The sequence below is a fragment of the Oncorhynchus nerka genome, linkage group LG22, assembly GCF_034236695.1.
Source record: "Oncorhynchus nerka isolate Pitt River linkage group LG22, Oner_Uvic_2.0, whole genome shotgun sequence".
Classification (NCBI taxonomy): domain Eukaryota; kingdom Metazoa; phylum Chordata; class Actinopteri; order Salmoniformes; family Salmonidae; genus Oncorhynchus; species Oncorhynchus nerka.
Window position 1 is genome coordinate 101,714,597 of NC_088417.1, and position 24,233 is coordinate 101,738,829.

The following is a 24,233-nucleotide window of genomic DNA, read 5'->3' on the forward strand; positions in this document are numbered from 1 at the left end:
TCATTGTTGCTTAACTGCCTGGCCATACAGATTCACAGCCTTCTGCCCGTTGAACGTGGTCCACATTGTCATTGTTGCGTGGTCCACATTACCATACAGATTCACAGCCTCCACATTACCGAGTTGAATTAACCCCCCCACATTGTCATTGTTGCTAGCTGCCTGGCCACGTGGTCCACATTACTGCCCCGTTAACTTGGTCCAACATTGTCATTGAATGCGGCCATACAGGTCCACATTCTGCCCTGTGGAATTAACCCCCTCCAAATTCATTGTTTAACATGGTCCAACAAATACACACAGGACACCTGTATCGATTCACAGCCTGACTTGGATCCCCTCCAACATTGTCTCCTGCCTGGCCAACCCGATTCAAGGCTGAGACCAAAGTATTTACATCATCATTTAAGTCATTTTGCAGACGCCTGGCTTATTCACAGCCTTCTGCCCGTTGAAGCTTGGATACCCCCAAGTTGTCAATGGAACCTCACGAGACATACAAAAAAAATCATTGGAAAAAACATGAGTCAAAGCATCTGCCAACTTTTCAGAACCCTTTTTTGGCAGATCTCTTAAATTATAATTCTGTTGCTAGCTGCCTGACGCATAAGATTCGCTGCCCCGTTCTGGACCCCCCAACATTGTCATCCGTTGGAGAAACACTGGCCATAAGATTATGGTCAGCCTATGCCCGCAGCATACCCCCTGCATACCACTGCTGGCTTGCTCCTGGCCAGCTAAGCAGGGTTGGTCCCCCAGCAGCATACCACCCTGGCATACCACAGATTCTGGCCTTGCTGCCTGAAGCTAATTGTCATTGTTGGTCCTGGTCAGTAGCATACCACCTTCTGCATACCACCCCTGGCTTGTCATGAAGCTAAGCAGGGTTGGTCCTGGTCACAGATTCCAGCCTTCTGCCCCGTTGACCCCCACATTGTCATTGTTTGCAGCATACCACCCTGCATACCACTGCTGGCTTGCTTCCCCCCTACATTGTCATTGTTGGTCCTGGCCATACAGATCCCCTGGTTGGGAGACCAGATGCTGCTGGAAGTGGTGTGGTCAGGGCCAGTAGGAGGCACTTCTGCCCTCTGGTCTAAAAAAATATCCCAACATTGTCATTGTTGCAGTGATTGGAGATTCACTGCCCTGTGTAGGGTGTCATTCTTCCATGGGATGTTAAAACCAGTCCATGACTAACTCTGAGGTCATTAAAGATCCATGGTACTTATCGTGAAGGGGATCGGGCTTAAGTTCCTTGATGTCCTGGCTAAATTCCCCAATCTGGCCCTCAAACCATCACATTCACCTAATAATCCCATTAGTTTAACATGGTCCAAATTTCATCCCCCTCCTCTCCACATGTAACTATTCCCAAATACAGGACACCTCGTTGCTGACAAACCCGATGAGAATGTTTACATCATCATTTAAGTCATTTAGCAACTTACCAGGTAAAATAATTGATAAATAAAAATATACTATCACTGGAACCAATATATATGGTCCAAAAAAATGGAACATGCATCACAAAAATCATAAAAAAACATGAGACAAAGCATCTGCAACACATTTTCAGAACCCTTTTATGGCAATCTCTTAAATTATAATTTCTGGTTGCATAGTTAGCCTGACATTTGTTAAATGTCTGGTGAAACATAACAAACAGAATGATCACTATATGTCCTGCTGCAGTAGAACAGCACCCTGGTACCACTGCTGGCTTGCTCCTGAAGTTTAAACGGGTTGTTCAAAATCAGCAAATACCACCCTGCATACCACTAAGAGTGCTTTAGCAGTTGGTCAAAACATATATGTACACCCTGCATATGCTGGCTTGCTTCTGAAGCTAAGCAGGGTTACCTGGTACCACAGCACATTGACTGAGTACTGGTACTCCCTGTAATAACCATGTTATTACCTGGTACCCTGGATGGGAGACCAGATGCTTATGGTGTTGGACCAGTGGAGGCACTCCCTCTGGTCTAAAAAAATATCCCAATGTCAGGGCAGTGATTGGAGACACTGCCCTGTGTATAGCCATGTTGGGATGTTAAATGGTACTTCCTGACTCTCTGAGGTCATTTAAGATCCCATGGTACTTATCCTGTAAGATAGCCATGTTAACCTGGTGACTCCCCCATGGCACTTATTGTATAGCCATGTCATTACCTGGTACTCCCGGTATATAGCCATGTCATTACCTGGTACCTAATAATCCCTGTTTAGCCATGTTTCATCCCCCTCCTACCTGGTAACTTCCTGTATATAGCCAAATGTTATTACCTGGTCAACTTCCAGGTAAAATAATTGATAAATAAAAATATACTATCACTGGAACCAATATATACTTCAAAGCCATGTTAACACAAAGCTAGAGTTTCTTGGTTGCATATAGCCATGTTTGTTAAATGGTACTCCCTGAAACATATAACAAACAGAATGATCCTCTTTCCTGTGCATAGCCACAGCACCTCTGGTACCAGCATCTACCTCAAGTTTAAACGTATTCAAAATCCTGAGCAAATACAGGGGTATAGCCATGCTATTACCAGTATCAAAACATGTATGTACATAGCCATGTCTACCTCAATTACCTGGTACCACCACATTGACTGAGTATAGCCATGTATTACCATGTTATTACTTCCTGTATATAGCCATGTTATTACCTGGTACTTCCTGTATATAGCCATGTCATTACCTGGTACTTCCTGTATATAGCCATGGTATTACCTGGTACTTCCTGTATATAGCCATGTTATTACCTGGTACTCCCTGTATATAGCCATGTTATTACCTGGTACTTCCTGTATAAGCCATAGTATTACCTGGTACTTCCTGTATAAGCCATGGTATTACCTGGTACTTCCTGTATAAGCCATAGTATTACCTGGTACTTCCTGTATAAGCCATGTTATTACCTGGTACTCCCTGTATATAGCCATGTTATTACCTGGTACTCCCTGTATATAGCCATGTTATTACCTGGTACTTCCTGTATATAGCCATGTTATTACCTGGTACTTCCTGTATAAGCCATGGTATTACCTGGTACTTCCTGTATAAGCCATAGTATTACCTGGTACTCCCTGTATATAGCCATGTTATTACCTGGTACTTCCTGTATAAGCCATATTATTACCTGGTACTTCCTGTATATAGCCATGCTATTACCTGGTACTTCCTGTATATAGCCATAGTATTACCTGGTACTTCCTGTATAAGCCATGGTATTACCTGGTACTCCCTGTATATAGCCATGTTATTACCTGGTACTCCCTGTATATAACCATGCTATTACCTGGTACTCCCTGTATATAACCACGTTATTTTTACTCATTGTTATTCGTTACTCATTTGCGTTTTTATTCCTCATTACTATTTCACTTCTTTCTTTTTTTTTTATCTTTCAGGGGACAAATAACATTTGATTTGCTAAACTATCAATTTCAGTGGAAATTGTAAACAATTACCTCATCATTTATGGTTCTTTATTCTGATAGTAACATCACTAGTGCCATTTGATAAGAAACAGTAAACTCATAGCCTGGTACAAGATCTATTCGTGCCTTCATGCCACGCATTGTCATGCCAAACAACAAGGCAGAAACAGACTGGTACCCCAGGCTAGAATCCTCATGAAACATCGTTCTACCTAATTCATAATTAAATATGTCAGGACAAATGCCCAGACACTAGTTTTATCTCTCTGCCAGAACTTATCACGTCAACCATGAACCTGAGGTTTGCCTAGGGACACAAACAAACTCAGCAAAAAAAAATAAACATTCCTTTTTCAGGACCCTGTCTTTCAATGATAAATCGTAAAAATCCAAATGACTTCACAGATCTTCATTGTAAAAAGGTTTAAACATGCTTCCCATGCTTGTTCAATGAACCATAAACAATTCATGAACATGCACCTGTGGAACGGTCGTTAAGACAATAACACCAAAGGAACATGCCCAGGGTCACTGCTCATTGGCCTGCATGTGCCGTAGGCTGGCTGCAAGGAGGCATCTGGACTGCAGATGTGGCCAGGGAAATATATTGCCATGTCCGTACTGTGAGACGCCTAAGACAGCGCTACAGGGAGACAGGACGGACAACTGATCGTCCTCGCAGTGGCAGACCAAGTGTAACATCACCTGCACAGGATCGGTACATCCGAACATCACACCTGCGGGACAGGTACGGGATGGCAACTGCCATCCTGTACCTGATGGAGGGAATGAAAAATCCCTCCATCAGTGCTCAGACTGTCCGCAATAGGCTGAGAGAGGCTGGACTGAGGGCTTGTAGGCCTGTTGTAAGGCAGGTCCTCAATAGGCTGAGAGAGGCTGGACTGAGGGCGTGTAGGCCTGTTGTAAAGGCAGGTTCTCACCAGACATCACCGGCAACAACATCACTGGACCAGACAGGACTGGCAAAAATCACGTTCTGTGCGTGATTTCCTTCAAGACAGGATTGTCAGTGTTCTGCCTGGCCAGTGAAGAGCCCGGATCTCAATCCCATTGAGCAAATCTGGGAGCTGTTGGATCAGAGGGTGAGGGCTTGGGCCATTCCCCCCAGAAATGTCTGGGACCTGTTGGATCAGAGGGTGAGGGCTTGGGCCATTCCCCCCAGAAATGTCCGGGAACTTGCAGGTGCCTTGGTGGAAGAGTGGGGTAACATCTCACAGCAAGAACTGGCAAATCTGGTGCAGTCCATGAGGAGATGCACTGCAGTACTAATGCAGCTGGTGGCCACACCAGATACTGACTGTTACTTTTGAAGCCCTCCCCTTTGTTCAGGGACACATTATTCCATTTCTGTTAGTCACATGTCTGTGGAACTTGTTCAGTTTATGTCTCAGTTGTTGAATCTCGTTATGTTCATACAAATATTTACACATGTTAAGTTTGCTGAAAATAAACGCATTTGACAGTGAGACATTTCTTTTTTTTGCTGAGTTTATTAACTTGAAATCCAATGACATGAGGTATGTGTTTGTGTGGGGGTCTGGGGGAATCTGGGGTTGGAACTCAATAGGAATGTGGGAGGGGGTCTGGGGTTGGAACTCAATAGGAATGTGGGAGGGGGTCTGGGGTTGGAACTCAATAGGAATGTGGGGGGGGTCTGGGGTTGGAACTCAATAGGAATGTGGGAGGGGGGTCTGGGGTTGGAACTCAATAGGAATGGAATGGGAGGGGGGTCTGGGGTTGGAACTCAATAGGAATGTGGGAGGGGGAATGTGGGAGGGGGGGGGTCTGGGGTTGGAACTCAATAGGAATGTGGGAGGGGGTCTGGGGTTGGAACTCAATGTGGGAGGGGGTCTGGGGTTGGAGGAATGTGGGAGGGGGTCTGGGGTTGGAACTCAATAGGAATGTGGGAGGGGGGGGGTCTGGGGTTGGAACTCAATAGGAATGTGGGGGGGTCTGGGGTTGGAACTCAATAGGAATGTGGGAACTCAATAGGAATGTGGGAGGGGGGTCTGGGGTTGGAACTCAATAGGAATGTGGGGGGGGGTCTGGGGTTGGAACTCAATAGGAATGTGGGGGGGGGTCTGGGGTTGGAACTCAATAGGAATGTGGGAGGGGGTCTGGGGGGTCTGGGGTTGGAACTCAATAGGAATGTGGGGGGGGTCTGGGGTTGGAACTCAATAGGAATGTGGGGGGGGGGTCTGGGGTTGGAACTCAATAGGAATGTGGGGGGGGTCTGGGGTTGGAACTCAATAGGAATGTGGGGGGGGTCTGGGGTTGGAACTCAATAGGAATGTGGGGGGGGTCTGGGGTTGGAACTCAATAGGAATGTGGGGGGTCTGGGGGGGAACTCAATAGGAATGGGGTTGGGGTTGGAACTCAATAGGAATGTGGGGGGTCTGGGGTTGGAACTCAATAGGAATGTGGGGGGGTCTGGGGTTGAAACTCAATAGGAATGTGGGGGGGGTCTGGGGTTGAAACTCAATAGGAATGTGGGGGGGGTCTGGGGTTGGAACTCAATAGGAATGTGGGGGGGGTCTGGGGTTGGAACTCAATAGGAATGTGGGGGGTCTGGGGTTGGAACTCAATAGGAATGTGGGGGGGTCTGGGGTTGGAACTGTGGGGGGTCTGGGGTTGGAACTCAATAGGAATGTGGGGGGGGGTCTGGGGTTGGAACTCAATAGGAATGTGGGGGGTCTGGGGTTGGAACTCAATAGGAATGTGGGGGGTCTGGGGTTGGAACTCAATAGGAATGTGGGGGGGGTCTGGGGTTGGAACTCAATAGGAATGTGGGGGGTCTGGGGTTGGAACTCAATAGGAATGTGGGGGTTGGAACTCAATAGGGGGGGGGGTCTGGGGTTGGAACTCAATAGGAATGTGGGGGGGGGTCTGGGGTTGGAACTCAATAGGAATGTGGGGGGAACTCAATAGGAATCTGGGGTTGGAACTCAATAGGAATGTGGGGGAGGGGGTCTGGGGTTGGAACTCAATAGGAATGTGGGGGGGGGGGCTGTTTTTTTTTCTTCTTTTGTAGTTTTTTCTTTCCTTTTCTTTTCTACATTTCTTGAAGTCCTTAGCCCTTAAACTAAAATAGATACAATCATTTTAATCTGTAACAAATGTCATTATTTTTGTTAAAATAAGTCTACGGTTTTCTTTCCTCATTAATAATAATATTATTTCACATTATTAATCCTCACACATAAGACGATGAGATAACAGTCTCTTTTTACATGCCGCAGTCATGCTACAGGGTATTTATACAAAGACTAGATGGAATCCAGCAGCAGCTTGGTAACTAGACAATTCCTAAAATAATAATACAAAAATCATTTTAAAAAACACACTTTCAGATTCAAAAGATTACATCTCAACCGATAAAACATGATGACTTATCTGAATATTAACTTTAGGACTCTCAAGCATAGACCTTTTGATGCCAGCAGACACATGAACTAGTCCCCACTCGTTTGCGTGGTGGAACTCCCAGTCCAAAGAAACACACAGAGCACCCTCCTCACCGAGGGCCTTTGACCTGAAACTAATCGATTATAGGACACTGGTCCTGGCATTGTGTCTAATATAGTCCTACACAAATCAATTTCTGTGCAGTCGAGCGGACAATGAAGTTTGAATTGAACGGGGGTCCACCACCTCTCTCCATCATCCTGCCAGTCTCTGGGTCACCACCTCTCCATCATCCTGCCAGTCTCTGCTGCCAGTCTCTGGGTCACCACCTCTCTCCATCATCCTGCCAGTCTCTGGGTCACCACCTCTCTCCATCATCCTGCCAGTCTCTGGGTCACCATCCCTCCAGTCTCCACCTCATCACGCTGCCAGTCTCTGGGTCACCACCTCTCTCCATCACCCTGCCAGTCTCTGGGTCACCACCTCTCTCCATCACGCTGCCAGTCTCTGGGTCACCACCTCTCTCCATCATCCTGCCAGTCTCTGGGTCACCACCTCTCTCCATCATCCTGCCAGTCTCTGGGTCACCACCTCTCTCCATCATCCTGCCAGTCTCTGGGTCACCACCTCTCTCCATCACGCTGCCAGTCTCTGGGTCACCACCTCTCTCCATCACCCTGCCAGTCTCTGGGTCACCACCTCTCTCCATCATCCTGCCAGTCTCTGGGTCACCACCTCTCTCCATCACGCTGCCAGTCTCTGGGTCACCACCTCTCTATACATGATAGAGATATAGATGAACAGAAGCAGAATGATGAAGAAGTCGTCCAGGAAGCCTAGCAGACCGAACAGAGCCTCGGGGATGAAGTCCAGAGGGGAGATCAGGTAGGTCAGAGCCCCGATCAGACACAGCAGGACACGGATCCGGAACATCCAGAACAGGCCCCCTACGGAGAACATCTCCCTGAAGAGGTGGCGTAGCAACGTGGGGACGTCACGCAGCCGGTCCATCAGCTGAGAGCAGGGAGAGCAGTGGAGTTACACATGTTTGTGTTTAAGCAGTAACATATAGCCTGGTCCCAGATCTGTTTGTGCTGTTTTGACAACTCCTATGGTCATTACCTAGCCTGGTCCCAGATCTGTTTGTGCCGTCTTGACAACTCCTATGGTCATTACCTAGCCTGGTCCCAGATCTGTTTGTGTAGTTTTGCCAACTCCTATGATCATTGGCACGTAATACAGTTTAGTGAGATGGTAAAACATATCCGGGACCAGGCTACCGTAACCGTAGTAATGGTTCATTATGACATCACGGAACAGAATGGGGAGTGAGTAAACTATGATTTTAATTTAATGAATAAAATTTCAAGAAATCAGTTTGCAATTTGGTGTAGACTCTCTCTCAGTCTATCCAGTGATAACAATTCTCTTTAAGTGCACGAGAGAAAATACTTAACGTGGCAAATGAAACTCACAGATCTGGGTTGCCCGGAGAACCTGCGGTTGTAGTCGCCGAGATCCCGGAGGATGAGGAGCGGTTCAACCGTTCCATCCTGTACCTGCTGAGGGGAGACTTGCTCATGGAAGAGCGGGAACAACAGGGTCACCTGTTCACATAGGAGAGAAATGTTTGGTGAGAACAACTGCGCTTACAACCCATCTGTTGGAAATGTTCTTTTTTATTTCAGCATCCAAAAGAGAAACACAAAAGAATAGTAAAAGGTACTGTTTTGTTTTCAACAATGTGTTGGATCAATTGTATTACTAAGTGTGTATGATAATACATGTGTTGAAAGTAGTTGGAGGCACCATTTAGTCTCACCATTTGTCTGCAGATGGGACAATTGATCGCACCGAACCATGTCCCATATCTCCAATACGCAATTATACAAGAACCTACAAGAAATGAAGGAAAACTTGATCAAATCCAGATGGATCTATCCAATAGCTTAATCATTCAATAGTTGGCCTGGTTCTAATTCCTTGTTCGTATAGGCCTAGAGCAGGGCTGTCCAACAATGTCCCCGGAGAGTTACCCTCCTGTAGGTTTTAACAACAACAATGTCCCCGGAGAGTTACCCTCCTGTAGGTTTTAACAACAACAATGTCCCCGGAGAGTTACCCTCCTGTAGGTTTTCCTTTCAACCCCAGTTGTAACTAACCTGGTTCAGGTTATCAACCAGCTAATCATTAGAATCAGGTGCACTAGATTGGGGTTGGAGTTAAAACCTACAGGAGGGTATCTCTCCAGGAACAGGGTTGGAGTTAAAACCTACAGGAGGGTATCTCTCCAGGAACAGGGTTGGAGTTAAAACCTACAGGAGGGTATCTCTCCAGGAACACGGTTGGAGTTAAAACCTACAGGATGGTATCTCTCCAGGAACAGGGTTGGAGAGGCCTGGCCTAGAGTATGTGAGCAGAGTTGAGAGGTCAGAAACCCCTTGCTCATGGAGCTCTGCTTGCACACTGCGGTCCACGTCCTTTCCAACCTCTCCGGGAAAAAAAATGTTATTTTTGTTTATTTGACTAGGCAAGTCAGTTAAGAACAAATTCTTATTTACAATGACGGCCTACCCCAGCCAAACCCTCCCCTAACCCGGACGACGCTGGGCCAATTGTTCGCCTCCCTATGGGACTTCCGATCATGGCCGATTGTGATATAGCCGGGATCGAACCAGGGTCTGTAGTGACGCCTCTAGCACTGAGATGCAGTGCCTTAGACCGCTGGGGCAATCAGGAGCAATAGATTTTTGTGATGAACCTAATGAACTAACCATTTGGTTTGAAAACAAATTATTGAAACAAAATCATTTGAATGAAAATTATTTTAATTAACGCCAGGAAAAGGTTACTGTGAGAAGCACTCATAATTATATTTAAAAAAAAATCTAATTTATAATTGGACTATTTTGCATGTTATTTTGACATTAAATTTGTGCTACATATCAGTTTGCAAACAACGTAAAATAAAAAAATAGAACAAATTCCTTTAGTTAATAAAGCTGGTCCAAAATGCAGTTGTTTCAGCCCAGTGCTTTCTGTGGTGGAGGAGGGGCAGCCAGCCAAAACACAGAGTCATTTTCTCTACTTGCGCCGTGATTGGCTCAGTGTCACTCATGGGAGGATGAATGATAGAACAGCTATTTCCATGTTAAAATGTTATGGGATACATTTATCCATTGTTTTTGATTGCAGGCCACTCTGGTAGGCCACTCTGGTAGGCCACTCTGGTAGGCCACTCTGGTAGGCCACTCTGGTAGGCCTACATTATGATCAAACAGCCACAGTAGTCTACATGGCCACTGTTAAAACTGTAACTTCAAGTTAAAAAAACTGTAACTTAAAGCAGGTACAGCCTCAGTGTTCACAGTAAAACTGTAACTTCAAGCAGGTACAGCCTCAGTGTTCACAGTAAACCTGTAACTTAAAGCGGGTACAGCCTCAGTGTTCACAGTAAAACTGTAACTTAAAGCGGGTACAGCCTCAGTGTTCACAGTAAAACTGTAACTTAAAGCAGGTACAGCATCAGTGTTCACAGTAAAACTGTAACTTAAAGCAGGTACAGCATCAGTGTTCACAGTAAAACTGTAACTTAAAGCAGTAAACGCACACAGTAAACGCACACACTGCAAGTTGCACAGAATTGTAACAACGTTCAAGTTTGAGCTCAGCAGACCTGATATTTGCTCAGTGCTGAAAAAAGGGAACATTGTTTGTAACTCACCTTGATTTTTCACCTGTGTTTTATCCGTTTCTGTATGAAAATATGTAGTGACTGGGAATCGTAGTTGATTCGACATGACTGGGAATCGTAGTTGATTCGACATGACTGGGAATCGTAGTTGATTCGACATGACTGGGAATCGGAGTTGATTCGACATGACTGGGAATCGGAGTTGATTCGACATGAATCGGAGTTGATTCGAAATGAATCGGAGTTGATTCGAAATGAATCGGAGTTGATTCGACATGAATCGGAGTTGATTCGACATGACTGGGAATCGGAGTTGATTCGACATGACTGGGAATCGGAGTTGATTCAACATGACTGGGAATCGGAGTTGATTCGACATGACTGTATGAATATATGTAGTGAACTCCATGACAGTAGCTAAAGCAAGGAGATCCAGCAGCACACAAGTAGACTACCAATGCCTGCTGGGCCCGGCATGCCCTGAACCTTTTGTATTGTTTGTTGGTTTGGCAATTCCACTGTCAGGCAGAGAAATATGCTGAGAAGGATTATCACCAAGGTACTTGGAGTCAAACAGACAGACCTGGATGAGATCTTTAAGGTCAGGGCCCTCCGCAAGGCTCACAAAATCATTTTAGAACCAAGCCACCCCCTGTACCCGGACTTTGAACTACTCCCTTCTGGGTGCAGGTATAGGGCACCCCTCGGCAAGAAAAACAGAACTAGACAATCATTTGTGCCAGGTGTGATATCCCTCCTAAATAGCTTGGGCGTATGTTCCTATCGACCCGGTAAGGCCAGCAGTTCCTATAGACTCAGTAAGACCAGCAGGCTAATGTTCCTATCGACCCGGTAAGGCCAGCAGGCTAATGTTCCTATAGACTCAGTAAGGCCAGCAGGCTAATGTTCCTATAGACTCAGTAAGGCCAGCAGGCTAATGTTCCTATAGACTCAGTAAGGCCAGCAGGCTAATGTTCCTATAGACTCAGTAAGGCCAGCAGGCTAATGTTCCTATAGACTCAGTAAGGCCAGCAGGCTAATGTTCCTATAGACTCAGTAAGGCCAGCAGGCTAATGTTCTTATAGACTCAGTAAGACCAGCAGGCTAATGTTCCTATAGACTCAGTAAGACCAGCAGGCTAATGTTCCTATAGACTCAGTAAGACCAGCAGGCAAATGTTCCTATAGACTCAGTAAGGCCAGCAGGCTAATGTTCCTATAGACTCAGTAAGGCCAGCAGGCTAATGTTCCTATAGACTCAGTAAGACCAGCAGGCTAATGTTCCTATAGACTCAGTAAGACCAGCAGGCTAATGTTCCTATAGACTCAGTAAGGCCAGCAGGCTAATGTTCCTATAGACTCAGTAAGGCCAGCAGGCTAATGTTCCTATAGACTCAGTAAGGCCAGCAGGCTAATGTTCCTATAGACTCAGTAATGTTCCTATAGACTCAGCAAGGCCAGCAGGCTAATGTTCCTATAGACTCAGTAAGGCCAGCAGGCTAATGTTCCTATAGACTCAGTAAGGCCAGCAGGCTAATGTTCCTATAGACTCAGTAAGGCCAGCAGGCTAGTCTCTTTTTATTGGTATGTAACTGTTATGAAAGTTGTATTGTCAATTTTGTTTTGTTATTTAAACGCCACTTTAAACGTGTACATGACACTGCAACAAAATGTCCCCATGTTGAGAAAAACGTCAGTAAAGTAAAGAGTTCCTGAAGTGAGCGCTACTGGAGTAAAACTGGAGCGGGTGAAGAGGCCGACCTCCAGCCTTTGGAAATCTCGCTCCAGTCAAATTGGGCTCCGCTCCTCTCACATACTCTGCTATGGACCCTGGTTCTGATTCCTTGTTTCTATCAGTCGAGTGCGACAGCCACACTTACCACAGAAGAGGTGGCCACAGTTGGTTTCCACAGGCAGCACGGCCTGCTGTAGACACACTGGACAGGACATGTCTGTATAGAACTGTCGCCTGGGTTCGGCTGGTTCAGCTTCCTGAGGGACAGAGAAAGCCAGGGATGTGGTATGATACTTTCATGGAGGAGAACCTAGTGAGATACAATACCAGGGTCCTGTTCATTAGGACACACACAATATGAAAACGTTTTGAAATGGATTAAACTAGTCCCTCTTTGTATCAGTACATTGTCTTCCATTTGGTGCCTAATGAACATGACCCAGAAAGGAACCGTTACAGAGGCAGATGTTCACACCTGAGATTCGGACTGTAGCTGTTGCCGGACGGCACGGACATGTTCCTGGTTCTCTGGGTGGATGTTATACTGCTCATTTCTGCAGGTAGAGATGTGTAGAATAAATCAATAAAAAACATTTAGGTTCAGATATTAGAAACACGCCAACTACAACATTCATTGGTATATCAGTTGAAAACAAAATACATGTTTGTTTTAAGTAACACTTTTTTTGTTGTTGTTAATAACTGGTTACAAAAAAAACATCACAACAACATTTATTCCCATAAGAATGTCAAGAATTACTAGACCTGCAGAGCAGAGTTACCAGTCCACACAGGAACGTGACACTGAGAATGACCACAAACAAGACAGGGTTGCTGACTCCTTCGATGAGTGAGTCTTCATCTTGCAGCAAATAGTCCACCTCGCCACATTCATTGTTTCCATCCATTCCACTTAATCATATCCTATAGAACTGGTTTAGAACAGAGAGTAAAATATGAGTCACTTCCAGCCCAAACTCCCCCTATCTAGATAGCTATACTGAGGTAACGTTTCTATTGTGTTATTGACTGTATGTTTGTTTATGTGTAACTCTGTGTCGTTGTTTGTGTCGCACTGCTTTGCTTTATCTTGGCCAGGTCGCAGTTGTAAATGAGAACTTGTTCTCAACTGGCCTACCTAGTTAAATAAAGGTGAAATAAATAAATAAAATAAGTTTTAAAAAAACGTTACTGTTAGCTAGCTACAGAACGCAAACCACAACGCAGAGCCAGAGTTTATAGCTAAATATGGCTTAGGCTATATCTGTCGTACTGCTAAACTATAGCCAATGCAGATTATAAGAACGAAAAGGGGCTATATAAAGTCAGGTATGTTCATGTTTACAAGCTAAATGTATCACCCTATCCATTGGGCTTCCACTACAAAGCACAGCCACAAAGTCAACATTTGAAAAGAAAAGTGTGTTTTTTGGTCATAATTAAGGTTAGGCTAAATGTTAGCAGTACGCTGAAGGTTATGGTTACCTGTCCATTGCACTGAAGTACAATAAGAAAGATCCATTGAAATTGACTGCTCCACTTCCGCATTCTTAGAAAGGTCCTTTTCCAGCCTTCCTCTAAATGGCGTCCCCATTACTGCCTGCTCTAAATTCAACCTAATGTATTTATTCACATTTTCATGGAATAAATCAGTCAATATTTTTTGTACTTCCTCACATATGCTTATGATTATTTTCATTTCTTTAGAGGTATTCTGGACTAACTAACGTTGATAAAGATGGTTGATCCTATTCAGGCTCGATGTTTCCCCGAATTCAGAGTGGTATCTTTTTTTGGTTTGCAGTAGATAACACAGCCACAAAGTCAACATTTGTTATATCGTAAAAAAAAAGAGGCTGAAAACAAAAATGAGCTTTTTGTTCTTAATTAAGGGTTAGGCTTATCAACGTGGTTAATGTTACGTTTAAAATCTGATTTTAAGAAGAGAAATTGTAGAAATAGGCAGAGTTGATGACTTTGTGGCCGTGGTAACTAGTGACGACCATCCCAGCTGGTTGGAAAAAGCTTGACAGAAGGGGTGACCGACCGGTAGATGTGTGTCATAACGTCTCTGTTTATGATTAAATAACATTTACTTTTGACGTTGTATGCATTAATGCAAGTGGAAACAGCGTGGGACCGTATCCGTCCTGTCGGGAAAACCGATTAGTTAGCTTTTTACAAATAATAATTCCTCGTTTTGGTTATCCAGTTGATCAGACGTGTCAGTCTTGTTGATTTTTTTTATTTTTTATCTCGATAGCTGGCTGGCCATTTTCAGATAAAGAAGGGCGATCAACGTGGATTAACTGGACCAGTTACCTACAGTACGATGAGTACCTTGGATTCTGTGGATCGAGTTGAACTGTGCGAGAGCCTTTTGACATGGGTACGTATACATTGATTATCTCGGTTTGATGAACGCTTGTAGACGAAATGTAGCTTTAGCTAGCGCTAAAATCGAGTCTACCATACCTAGGAAAGTTATGGTAGCCAACGCGTTACCTATATATATATAACACACAGCTGTCTGTGTGGGTCGCTACACAATATATTTATATATATATATATATGTATGTGTGTGTGTGTGTGTGTGTGTGTGTGTGTGTGTGTGTGTGTGTGTGTGTGTGTGTATATATATATATATATATATATACTCTTGTCTGGTTGTTAAAATACTGATAACTAACGTTAACGAATTGTCTATTCTAGTTAAGGTAACAAGCATAGTTAAACTGCTGGCTATATGACTACTGCTTGAGGATGATGACAGAGTTTTTAAAACGCTGTCATCAAACTCTGTCATCATCCTCAAGCAGTAGTCATATAGCCAGCTGTTTAACTATGTTAAGTACCTTATTAACAAGGGTAGACGATTAGCTATCAGGATTTTTAACAACCAGACAAGATAAAACTCTAGTCGCTAGTTTACATACGTTAATCAGAGATGTGGAGATCCCCCGCCGCCGCCACAAGTTGACACATCAATACTGTACATGTGTTCTCCTCTTCTAAATTGTCCTGAGATTCTGTCTCACTCAATCATGAATTTCCTAACAGCAGGTTGTCATGTGGCTAATTACAAAAAATGTAATGTTTAATTGATAAGGAAGTTGACAGAGACCTTGTTTTCTATTTGACCTTCTGTCCAGCTATCATAACAAAAAGTTGTATTGTCAATTTTGTTTTGTTATCATAACAAAAAGGTTGACACATACTGGCCACAAAAACAGTGAGCGGGCCCAGGTGTGTCATAGGGATGAAACAGTGGGACTGTAGACAATAGACTGCAGGTCTATTCAAAGTTCCCAGTGTTGTGTTGAAAGTTGTTGAGTTACCAAAATGTAGATTGTGTAGTCTAATATGGCTTGGTTAGCTAGTTAAAAAAAAAAACACATCCTCTTCTGAGTCGTCGTGGCTGGGGTTATCTGTCCCTGAGATTGGACATTGAGCTGTGACACTGTGATGTCTCTTGATATTGGGGTGTTTTCAGATGTTTCTACCACACCATCAATCCTAAACTGAACATGATGATTGGGTGTGATTTTATTTATTCCATTAAATAGCTAAGTAAAAAACAAACAAAAAAATGCATTGTACGTTACTGGTCCAAAGCTAGCGAGCCACAGACAGTCGTTAAAATGCATTCATATCGACAAGATAAACCTTAACTTACGGGGCTATGTCTTTAAAGAAAGATAATAGAACTAGTTGCTCCTGCTCCTTTCTCTGGAAATAATATGGTTGGCTCACATTCCTCAAATAGCTGTTAGCATTGTTACTAAAAAAGATACTGAAGCAGGCCACCACTCACACAGTCAACAAGAGAACGTTGTTTTCCTCTGTCAGCAAGCATTGTATTACACTTGCAAGCATACACACACAGTAGCCTAGGCCATGTCGCTGAAGCCTGAACCCTGGAAAGTGTGGGTTTATTCAAGTATTCTCTAAAATTCCTCCTCTGTAGGAAACTGGTGTCAAGGGGACTGGGCCTATGCCTTTGTTTTGAGCTCATACCAAGTTGCATTTTCCTTATTGGGACCACTGGGAAATAATGGACAGTAATTTGACGAACTATTTAATCTCCCTAAATGAACTGCAGTCTATTGTTCTGAATTATTATTAAAAGGGGTTCAGCAGCGAAGCTGGTGAAACCCTATTTGTATTTGTTGCTGTTCGTTATTAGGTGATCAAGCAGCGAAGCTGGTGAAACCTTGTTGCTGTTCGTTATTAGGTGTTCAAGCAGCGAAGCTGGTGAAACCTTGTTGCTGTTCGTTATCAGGTGTTCAAGCAGAGAAGCTGGTGAAACCTTGTTGCCGTTCGTTATCAGGTGTTCAAGCAGAGAAGCTGGTGAAACCTTGTTGCTGTTCGTTATCAGGTGTTCAAGCAGAGAAGCTGGTGAAACCTTGTTGCCATTTGTTATTAGGTGATCAAGCAGAGAAGCTGGTGAAACCCTGTTGCTGTTCGTTATCAGGTGTTCAAGCAGCGAAGGTGTTCAAGCAGCGAAACCCTATTGTATTTGTTGCTGTTCGTTATTATTCAACCGGTTCTTCTCGCAAGGACATTAACATGCACATTCCTGTAAGATGGTAAGGCCCAGGAGGAAGCATGATGGTAAAGGGCCAAGGATCACACCCTCTCATGCCAATCTCCCACATGGTGGCGCTATAATAGATTGAAAATGATAACTTTGATAGGTCACACCCCTCACCACGTTTGACCTAGAGTCATGAAATTCGGGTACATGGGTCACAATCCTCACAAGGAACAAATTTGCCTCAAGGACCCGTAAGGTCGGCCATGATGGATTTTCCTCCATTCAGAATTTTGTAATGTACACTTAAAATGCTCCTCCTCTGTTACCGAATGACTGGTCTGCACAAAACCTGATATGTGGCATCTATGGAAACGGTTCTCCCAACTCAATATTTTCCAAATTAGTACCTAAAACAACATGGCCACTGTTGACCAATAAGCCTTCACATGGGTGTGGTCTGGCACATAAATGCATATAAATCAGTCAAGGACAGTCATATTGTAACAGAATTTGTTACACATGTTCCAAACAATGGTCAATACTCAACATATGTAAAGCACATTCAGATCAATCACACAGGCACATGTTTATATCTCTTGATGTGTTTGAGTCAGTGATGGAATTTGGCACACATGCTCAGGTATATGAGTCTAGTTAACCCGTAAAGTATCGCTAAGTTTGGCTGCATGGTAGGGCTGGGCAATGTGTCCAAAATATATTAGGATCATTTTTAACGGTGTTTGATATCGAATGTTTTTGAATAATCAAAGTTCTACATTTTCTTTATGAGTAGTGCGTGACCCTAGGGTGGCAACACATACATTCTAAATGATTTTCAATGGGTCTTTTTTTGGGGGATCCCGATTGGAGCAGCGGTCTAAAGCACTGTCCTTAGTGCTTGAGGCATCCCTACAGACACCGTTGTTGTTCATATCCAGGCTCTATCACAACCGGCCGTGATCGGGAGTCCCATAGGGTGGCGCACAATTGGCCCAACGTCGTCCGGGTTTGGCCCGGGGTAGGCTGTCATTGTAAATAAGAATTTGTTCTTAACTGAGTTGCATAGTTAAAACATTTTTTAATACTGTTCAATTGAACCAAAAATCATTTTCAGCATTTTCATCAATTTCTGCATTTCCTGCGCTCATTTGAGATCATTTCCACACTGCCACGTAGAGCTGCACGATCTGGGCAAACAATCTAGGTCTTATTTTTAGCCAAATGTTGCAATTTAAATTTGACTTGTGACTTAGAACAGAACTGTTGGAATCATGGAAATAGAATGATTGTTCAAATTCTACAGTTAGAACATAATAGTGGGCACTTTTGAATACAGTGTTTGACATGACAAGAAATGAAAATGCCAGGGAGGAGTTATTGTGACCGGTAGGAACCAAAGTGTTGACAAGTGTTTCCTAGGGGACCCTATAATCTTTGGCTACATTGAATATTTTTCTCTTATCTACTTCATGTAGCTAACATATTCTTGCTTCACTTATTCCTCTCCTGATTTAGAAGATACTGTTGCACAAAAAAAACATGAAGATGTAGACCTACATCATCACTGGTATTATCAGACTGTATAGCTATTTACAATTGCTTAGACTCAACATATTTATTAGCATTAGCATTTGCGGCTAACAAGCGTTAGGCCCAACTTATTAAGAAAATACAAATGATGTGTTTGCAGATGTAAGAAACACGTGGATTTATATTAAGAAGCAAAGTGAAAACCGCATTGTTGTCATGATCATTTTTGCATGTGCTGCGTTGACCATGTAGACTGAACGCAAGTACAGTGTGGCAAAAAAGTATTTAGTCAGCCACCGATTGTGCAAGTTCTCCCACTTAAAAAGATGAGAGAGGCCTGTAATTTTCATCATAGGTACACTTCAACTATGACAGACAAAATGAGGAAAAAAAAATCAGAAAATCACATTGTAGGATTTTTAATTTATTTATTTGCAAATTATGGTGGAAAATAAGTATTTGGTCACCTACAAACAAGCAAGATTTCTGGCTCTCACAGACCTGTAACCTCTTCTTTAAGGGGCGGTGTTAAACGTTTTAAACAAAATTGGGATCGTCTCCCCCAGCTCTCGACCCGCTCCACTAAAGCCCTGTCGATGTGAATGGGGGGCGATTCGGCCCTCCATTTTCTATAGTCCTCAATCAACTCTTTTGGCTTGTTGACGTTGAGGGAGACGTTGTTGTCCTGACTACACACTGCCAGGTCTTTGACATCCTCCTTATAGGCTGTCTCATCGTCATCGGTGATCAGGCCTACCACTGTCGTGTCGTCTGCAAACTTAATGATGGTGTTGAAGTCATGCGTGGCCACGCAGTTGTGGTTGAATAGGGCGTACAGGAGGGGACTAAGCACGCACCCCTGAGGGGCCCCTGTTCTGAGGGTCAGCGTGGCAGATGGGTTGTTGCCTACCCTCACCACCCGGGGTGGCCCGTCAGGAGGTCAAGGATCCAGTTGCAGATTCTAACAAAGGTGATTCTAACATTAAACAAAAGTCTCCAACTTGACCTGTTGTTTGCCCATCCAACTGGACTTATTAAAGCAGATGGTAAAATGCCGACCCTTAAAACTCTTTGGAGGTAATCTGTTATCGTGACTGCTGTATATACAATGCATTTTCCCTTCGACAATCTACACATAATACCCCATAATGACAAAGCGAAAACAGGTTTCTAGAAATGGTGGCACATTTTATTAAAAATTAAAACCTTATTTACGTAAGTATTCAGAGCCTTTGCTATGTGACTTGAAATTGAGCTCAGGTGCACTTTCCATTGATCATCCTTGAGATGTTTCTACAACTTGGAGTCCACCTGTGGTAAATTCAATTGATTGGACATGATTTGGAAAGGCACACACCTGTCTAAATAAGGTCCCACAGTTGAGAGAGCAAAAATCAAACCATGAGGTCGGAGGAATTGTCAGTAGAGCTGCGAGACAGGATTGTGTCGAGGCACAGATCTAGGGGCGGCGAAAACTGAGAAAAATTCATCCAGGAAGGGATATTTTTTTCATGTTTGTAGTTTTCAATTGAATGCCATTACAGTATCCATTGACTTAGGACTCAAATTGCACTTCCTATGGCTTCCACTAGATGTTAACAGTCTTTAGAAATTGTTTCAGGCTTGTATTCTGAAAAATAAGGGAGTAAGACCCCTCTGAATGAGTGGACATTGCAGTGTCCCAGAGCTTTTTCATGCACGCGACTGAGAGGCCGCCTTTTTTGTTAACCTTTTATATTGACGACGTTATTGTCCGGTTGAAATATTGATTATTATGACTAAAACAACCTGAGGATTGATTATAAACATTGTTTGAAATGTTTCTACGAACTTTACTGATACTATTTGGATTTTTCGTTCATCTGCCTGTTGTGACTGCGTTTGAGCCTGTGGATTACTGAACAAAACGGGGGTCTTTGGATATAAACATGGACTTTATCGAACAAAAGGAACATTTATTGAGTAAATGGGAGTCTTGTGAGTGCAACCATATGAAGATCATCAAAGGTAAGTGATTCATTTTATTGCTATTTCTGACTTTTGTTACTCCTCTACTTGGCTGCTAACTGTTTGTAATGATTTGTCTGCTGGGCGCTGTTCTCAGATAATCTCATGGTATGCTTTCGCCGTAAAGCCTTCTTGAAATCTGACACTGTGGTTGGATTAACAAGAAGTTAATCTTTAAACCAATGTATAACACTTGTATGTTTTATGAATTTTTATAATGAGTATTTCTGTTTTTTAATTTGGTGCTCTGCAATTTCACAGGATGTTGGGCAGGTGGGACGCTAGCATATAGTATACCTAGTATACCCTAGTGAGGTTAACTAACATTTTTATATCAATGTTCCTGTGATATGTAAGGAATGTTTCCCAAGAGACCATTCTCTTAATATCAAATAGAATTTACCCAGAACTGTGTTACGCGTTCTCAATATTTTAAGATACTAATGTTGTATACTGTGAAACGCTACTTACAGCACTAGTGTTATTGAGAGATAAACATGGTAATGCTTTCACTGATTGCACATAAATTAACATTGTTCCTACATGGTGTGCTTGCTTTGTTATCCAATTTATCTTGTCCTTTGTGGCATCCTGTGAACCCCGTTCATTGCTGCTTGCAGCTATATTTTTTGGTAACATTTTCCCTGGGAGTTCCACCCATCCGCTCCACCCATCTGTTTCCTTTAATTTAGAATTGTGTGTGAAGGATTTCCTCATTTGAGCTTTCTCTCAGATGACAGTGAGGCTCTGCCTAGTGCAGCTCATTTAGAGGTGAGGAGAACTAAACATACTACAAACAGATGAGAAAAATGGAAACTGAATTAAAACAAAAAAGAGATCAGTCATTTTCAAACAACTGAATATGTCTGTTTAAAAACGAGCTCCTTGAGTGCCAAGGCCAGGGGTTTAGAGGTTATACAATAATCTGAATGAGATTAGCAGATGAATTAGGATTTGATCGGAGTATGGTAACATAAGAATGCCTTGTACCAGTCTATGTTTCTTGGAGAGGATATTGCTTATAGGGTGGTTGGGGTCTCCTATGCTGACTATTATTGTCTGGCTCACCCTCGGCCTCTGCAGCATGCGAGGGCAAAAATGTAAAACCCCACACCAATTTTGTCAACATGTACTCTAATGGGTCGTCTAACGAGCTGGCGGTCACTCATCACCTCCATGCTAATCCACAGCAGGGTTTCTGTTAGCCAGCAATTTCCGGCTTTTGGCTGATAATGAAAAGCTGTTAAAACTGATAGAAGCTGATAGAAGCTGATAGAAACTGATAGAAACTGATAGAAGCTGATAGAAACTGATAGAAGCTGAAGCTGATAGAAACTGATAGAAACTGATAGAAACTGATAGAAGCTGATAGAAACTGATAGAAGCTGATGAAACTGACCTGAAGAAGAAACAATCCCAGTGCAAAATGGTTTTATTCACTGATGTAAATACCAGTCAATGTAAATACAATTGACTGTCATATTTCAGTATATTGGTTCATTTGCATAATGTAATACAACTAACACAACTAAACTTTTCAGGACCCTGTCTTTCAATGATAAATCGTAAAAATCCAAATAACTTCACAGATCTTCATTGTAAAAGGTTTAAACATGCTTCCCATGCTTGTTCAATGAACCATAAACAATTAATGAACATGCACCTGTGGAACGGTTGTTGAGACACTAACAGCTTACAGACGGTAAGCAATGAAGGTCACAGTTATGAAAACTTAGGACACTAAAGAGGCCTTTCTACTGACTCTGGGGAAAAAACAAAAGAAAGATGCCCAGGGTTCCTACTCATCTGTGTGAACGTGCCTTAGGCATGCTGCAAGGAGGCATCTGGACTGCAGATGTGGCTAGAGCAATAAATTGCAGTGTCTGTACTATGAGACGCCTAAGACAGCGCTACAGGGAGACAGGACGGACAGCTGATCGTCCTCGCAGTGGCAGACCACGTGTAACAACACCTGCACAGGATCGGTACATCCGAACATCACACCTGTGGGGACAGGTACAGGATGGCAACAACAACTGCCCGAGTTACACCAGGAACACACAATCCCTCCATCAGTGCTCAGACTGTCTGCAATAGGCTGAGAGAGGCTGGACTGAGGGCTTGTAGGCCTGTTGTAAGGCAGGTCCTCACCAGACATCACCGGCAACAACGTAGCCTATGGGCACAAACCCACCGTCGCTGGACCAGGCAGGACTGGCAAAAAGTGCTCTTCACTGACGAGTCGTGGCTTTATCTCACCAGGGGTGATGGTTGGATTCGCATTTGGAATGGAATGGAGCAGAGAAAAGACAGGAACTGGAGGGGTGGAACTGGAATGGAGCAGAGAAAATACAGGAACTGGAATGGAGCAGAGAAAAGACAGAAACTGGAATGGAGCAGAGAAAAGACAGGAACTGGAATGGAGCAGAGAAAAGACAGGAACTGGAATGGAGCAGAGAAAAGACAGGAACTGGAATGGAGCAGAGAAGACAGGAACTGGAATGGAGCAGAGAAAAGACAGGAACTGGAATGGAGCAGAGAAAAGACAGGAACTGGAATGGAGCAGAGAAAAGACAGGAACTGGAATGGAGCAGAGAAAAGACAGGAACTGGAATGGAGCAGAGAAAAGACAGGAACTGGAATGGAGCAGAGAAAAGACAGGAACTGGAATAGAGCAGAGAAAAGACAGGAACTGGAATGGAGCAGAGAAAAGACAGGAACTGGAATGGAGCAGAGAAAAGACAGGAACTGGAATGGAGCAGAGAAAAGACAGGAACTGGAATGGAGCAGAGAAAAGACAGGAACTGGAATGGAGCAGAGAAAAGACAGGAACTGGAGGGGTGGAACTGGAATGGAGCAGAGAAGACAGGAACTGGAGGGGTGGAACTGGAATGGAGCAGAGAAAATACAGGAGCTGGAATGGAGCAGAGAAAAGACAGGAGCTGGAATGGAGCAGAGAAAAGACAGGAACTGGAATGGAGCAGAGAAAAGACAGGAACTGGAATGGAGCAGAGAAAATACAGGAACTGGAATGGAGCAGAGAAGACAGGAACTGGAATGGAGCAGAGAAGACAGGAACTGGAATGGAGCAGAGAAAAGACAGGAACTGGAATGGAGCAGAGAAAAGACAGGAACTGGAATGGAGCAGAGAAAAGACAGGAACTGGAATGGAGCAGAGAAAAGACAGGAACTGGAATGGAGCAGAGAAAAGACAGGAACTAGAATGGAGCAGAGAAAAGACAGGAACTGGAATGGAGCAGAGAAAAGACAGGAACTGGAATGGAGCAGAGAAGACAGGAACTGGAATGGAGCAGAGAAAAGACAGGAACTGGAGGGGTGGAACTGGAATGGAGCAGAGAAGACAGGAACTGGAGGGGTGGAACTGGAATGGAGCAGAGAAGACAGGAACTGGAGGGGTGGAACTGGAATGGAGCAGAGAAGACAGGAACTGAATGAGCAGAGAAAGACAGGAACTGGAATGGAGCAGAGAAAAGACAGGAACTGGAATGGAGCAGAGAAAAGACAGGAACTGGAATGGACAGAGAAATGACAGGAACTGGAGGGTGGAACTGGAATGGAAGAGAAAAGACAGGAACTGGAGGGGTGGAACTGGAATGGAGCAGAGAAAAGACAGGAGCTGGAGGGGAACTGGAATGGAGCAGAGAAAAGACAGGAGCTGGAGGGGTGGAACTGGAATGGAGCAGAAAAGACAGGAGCTGGAAACTGGAATGGAGCAGAGAAAAGACAGGAACTGGATTTGTTTCTGGAATGGAGCAGAGAAAAGACAGGAGCTGGATGGAACTGGAATGGAGCAGAGAAAAGACAGGAACTGGATTTGAACTGGAATGGAGCAGAGAAA

At 43.7% G+C, this 24,233-nt stretch overlaps 2 protein-coding genes across 7 annotated transcripts in view; one reads left to right on the plus strand and one right to left on the minus strand.

Moving 5' to 3' along the window:
- Positions 1-6,437: 6,437 nt before the first annotated feature.
- On the minus strand, positions 6,438-15,309 carry LOC115122964 (E3 ubiquitin-protein ligase RNF170-like). 6 transcript variants are annotated; one of them, XM_065007660.1, is made up of 9 exons: positions 15,237-15,309; positions 13,066-13,232; positions 12,776-12,854; positions 12,446-12,557; positions 8,695-8,768; positions 8,348-8,479; positions 7,320-7,647; positions 7,202-7,237; positions 6,438-7,154 (listed from the first exon to the last, which is right to left on the minus strand). In XM_065007660.1, the coding sequence occupies exons 2-9, from the start codon at positions 13,206-13,208 to the stop codon at positions 7,042-7,044; spliced, it is 1,017 nt and encodes a 338-aa protein (XP_064863732.1). In that variant the 5' UTR covers positions 13,209-13,232; positions 15,237-15,309; the 3' UTR covers positions 6,438-7,041. The 6 variants fall into 6 exon arrangements, with proteins under 6 accessions (XP_064863732.1, XP_064863731.1, XP_064863735.1 ...); XM_065007659.1 differs by lacking the exon at positions 15,237-15,309 and adding an exon at positions 13,786-13,888; XM_065007663.1 differs by lacking the exons at positions 8,695-8,768; positions 15,237-15,309 and adding an exon at positions 13,786-13,888 and having other exon boundaries at positions 8,348-8,445.
- The window catches only part of hook3 (hook microtubule-tethering protein 3), a 65,044-nt gene continuing 55,109 nt past the window's right edge, over positions 14,299-24,233 (plus strand). Inside the window, exon 1 of the mRNA XM_065006843.1 lies at positions 14,299-14,689. Within this exon, the coding sequence (XP_064862915.1) occupies positions 14,633-14,689 (57 nt within the window). The 5' untranslated portion in view covers positions 14,299-14,632. The remainder of the gene's footprint in view (positions 14,690-24,233) is intronic.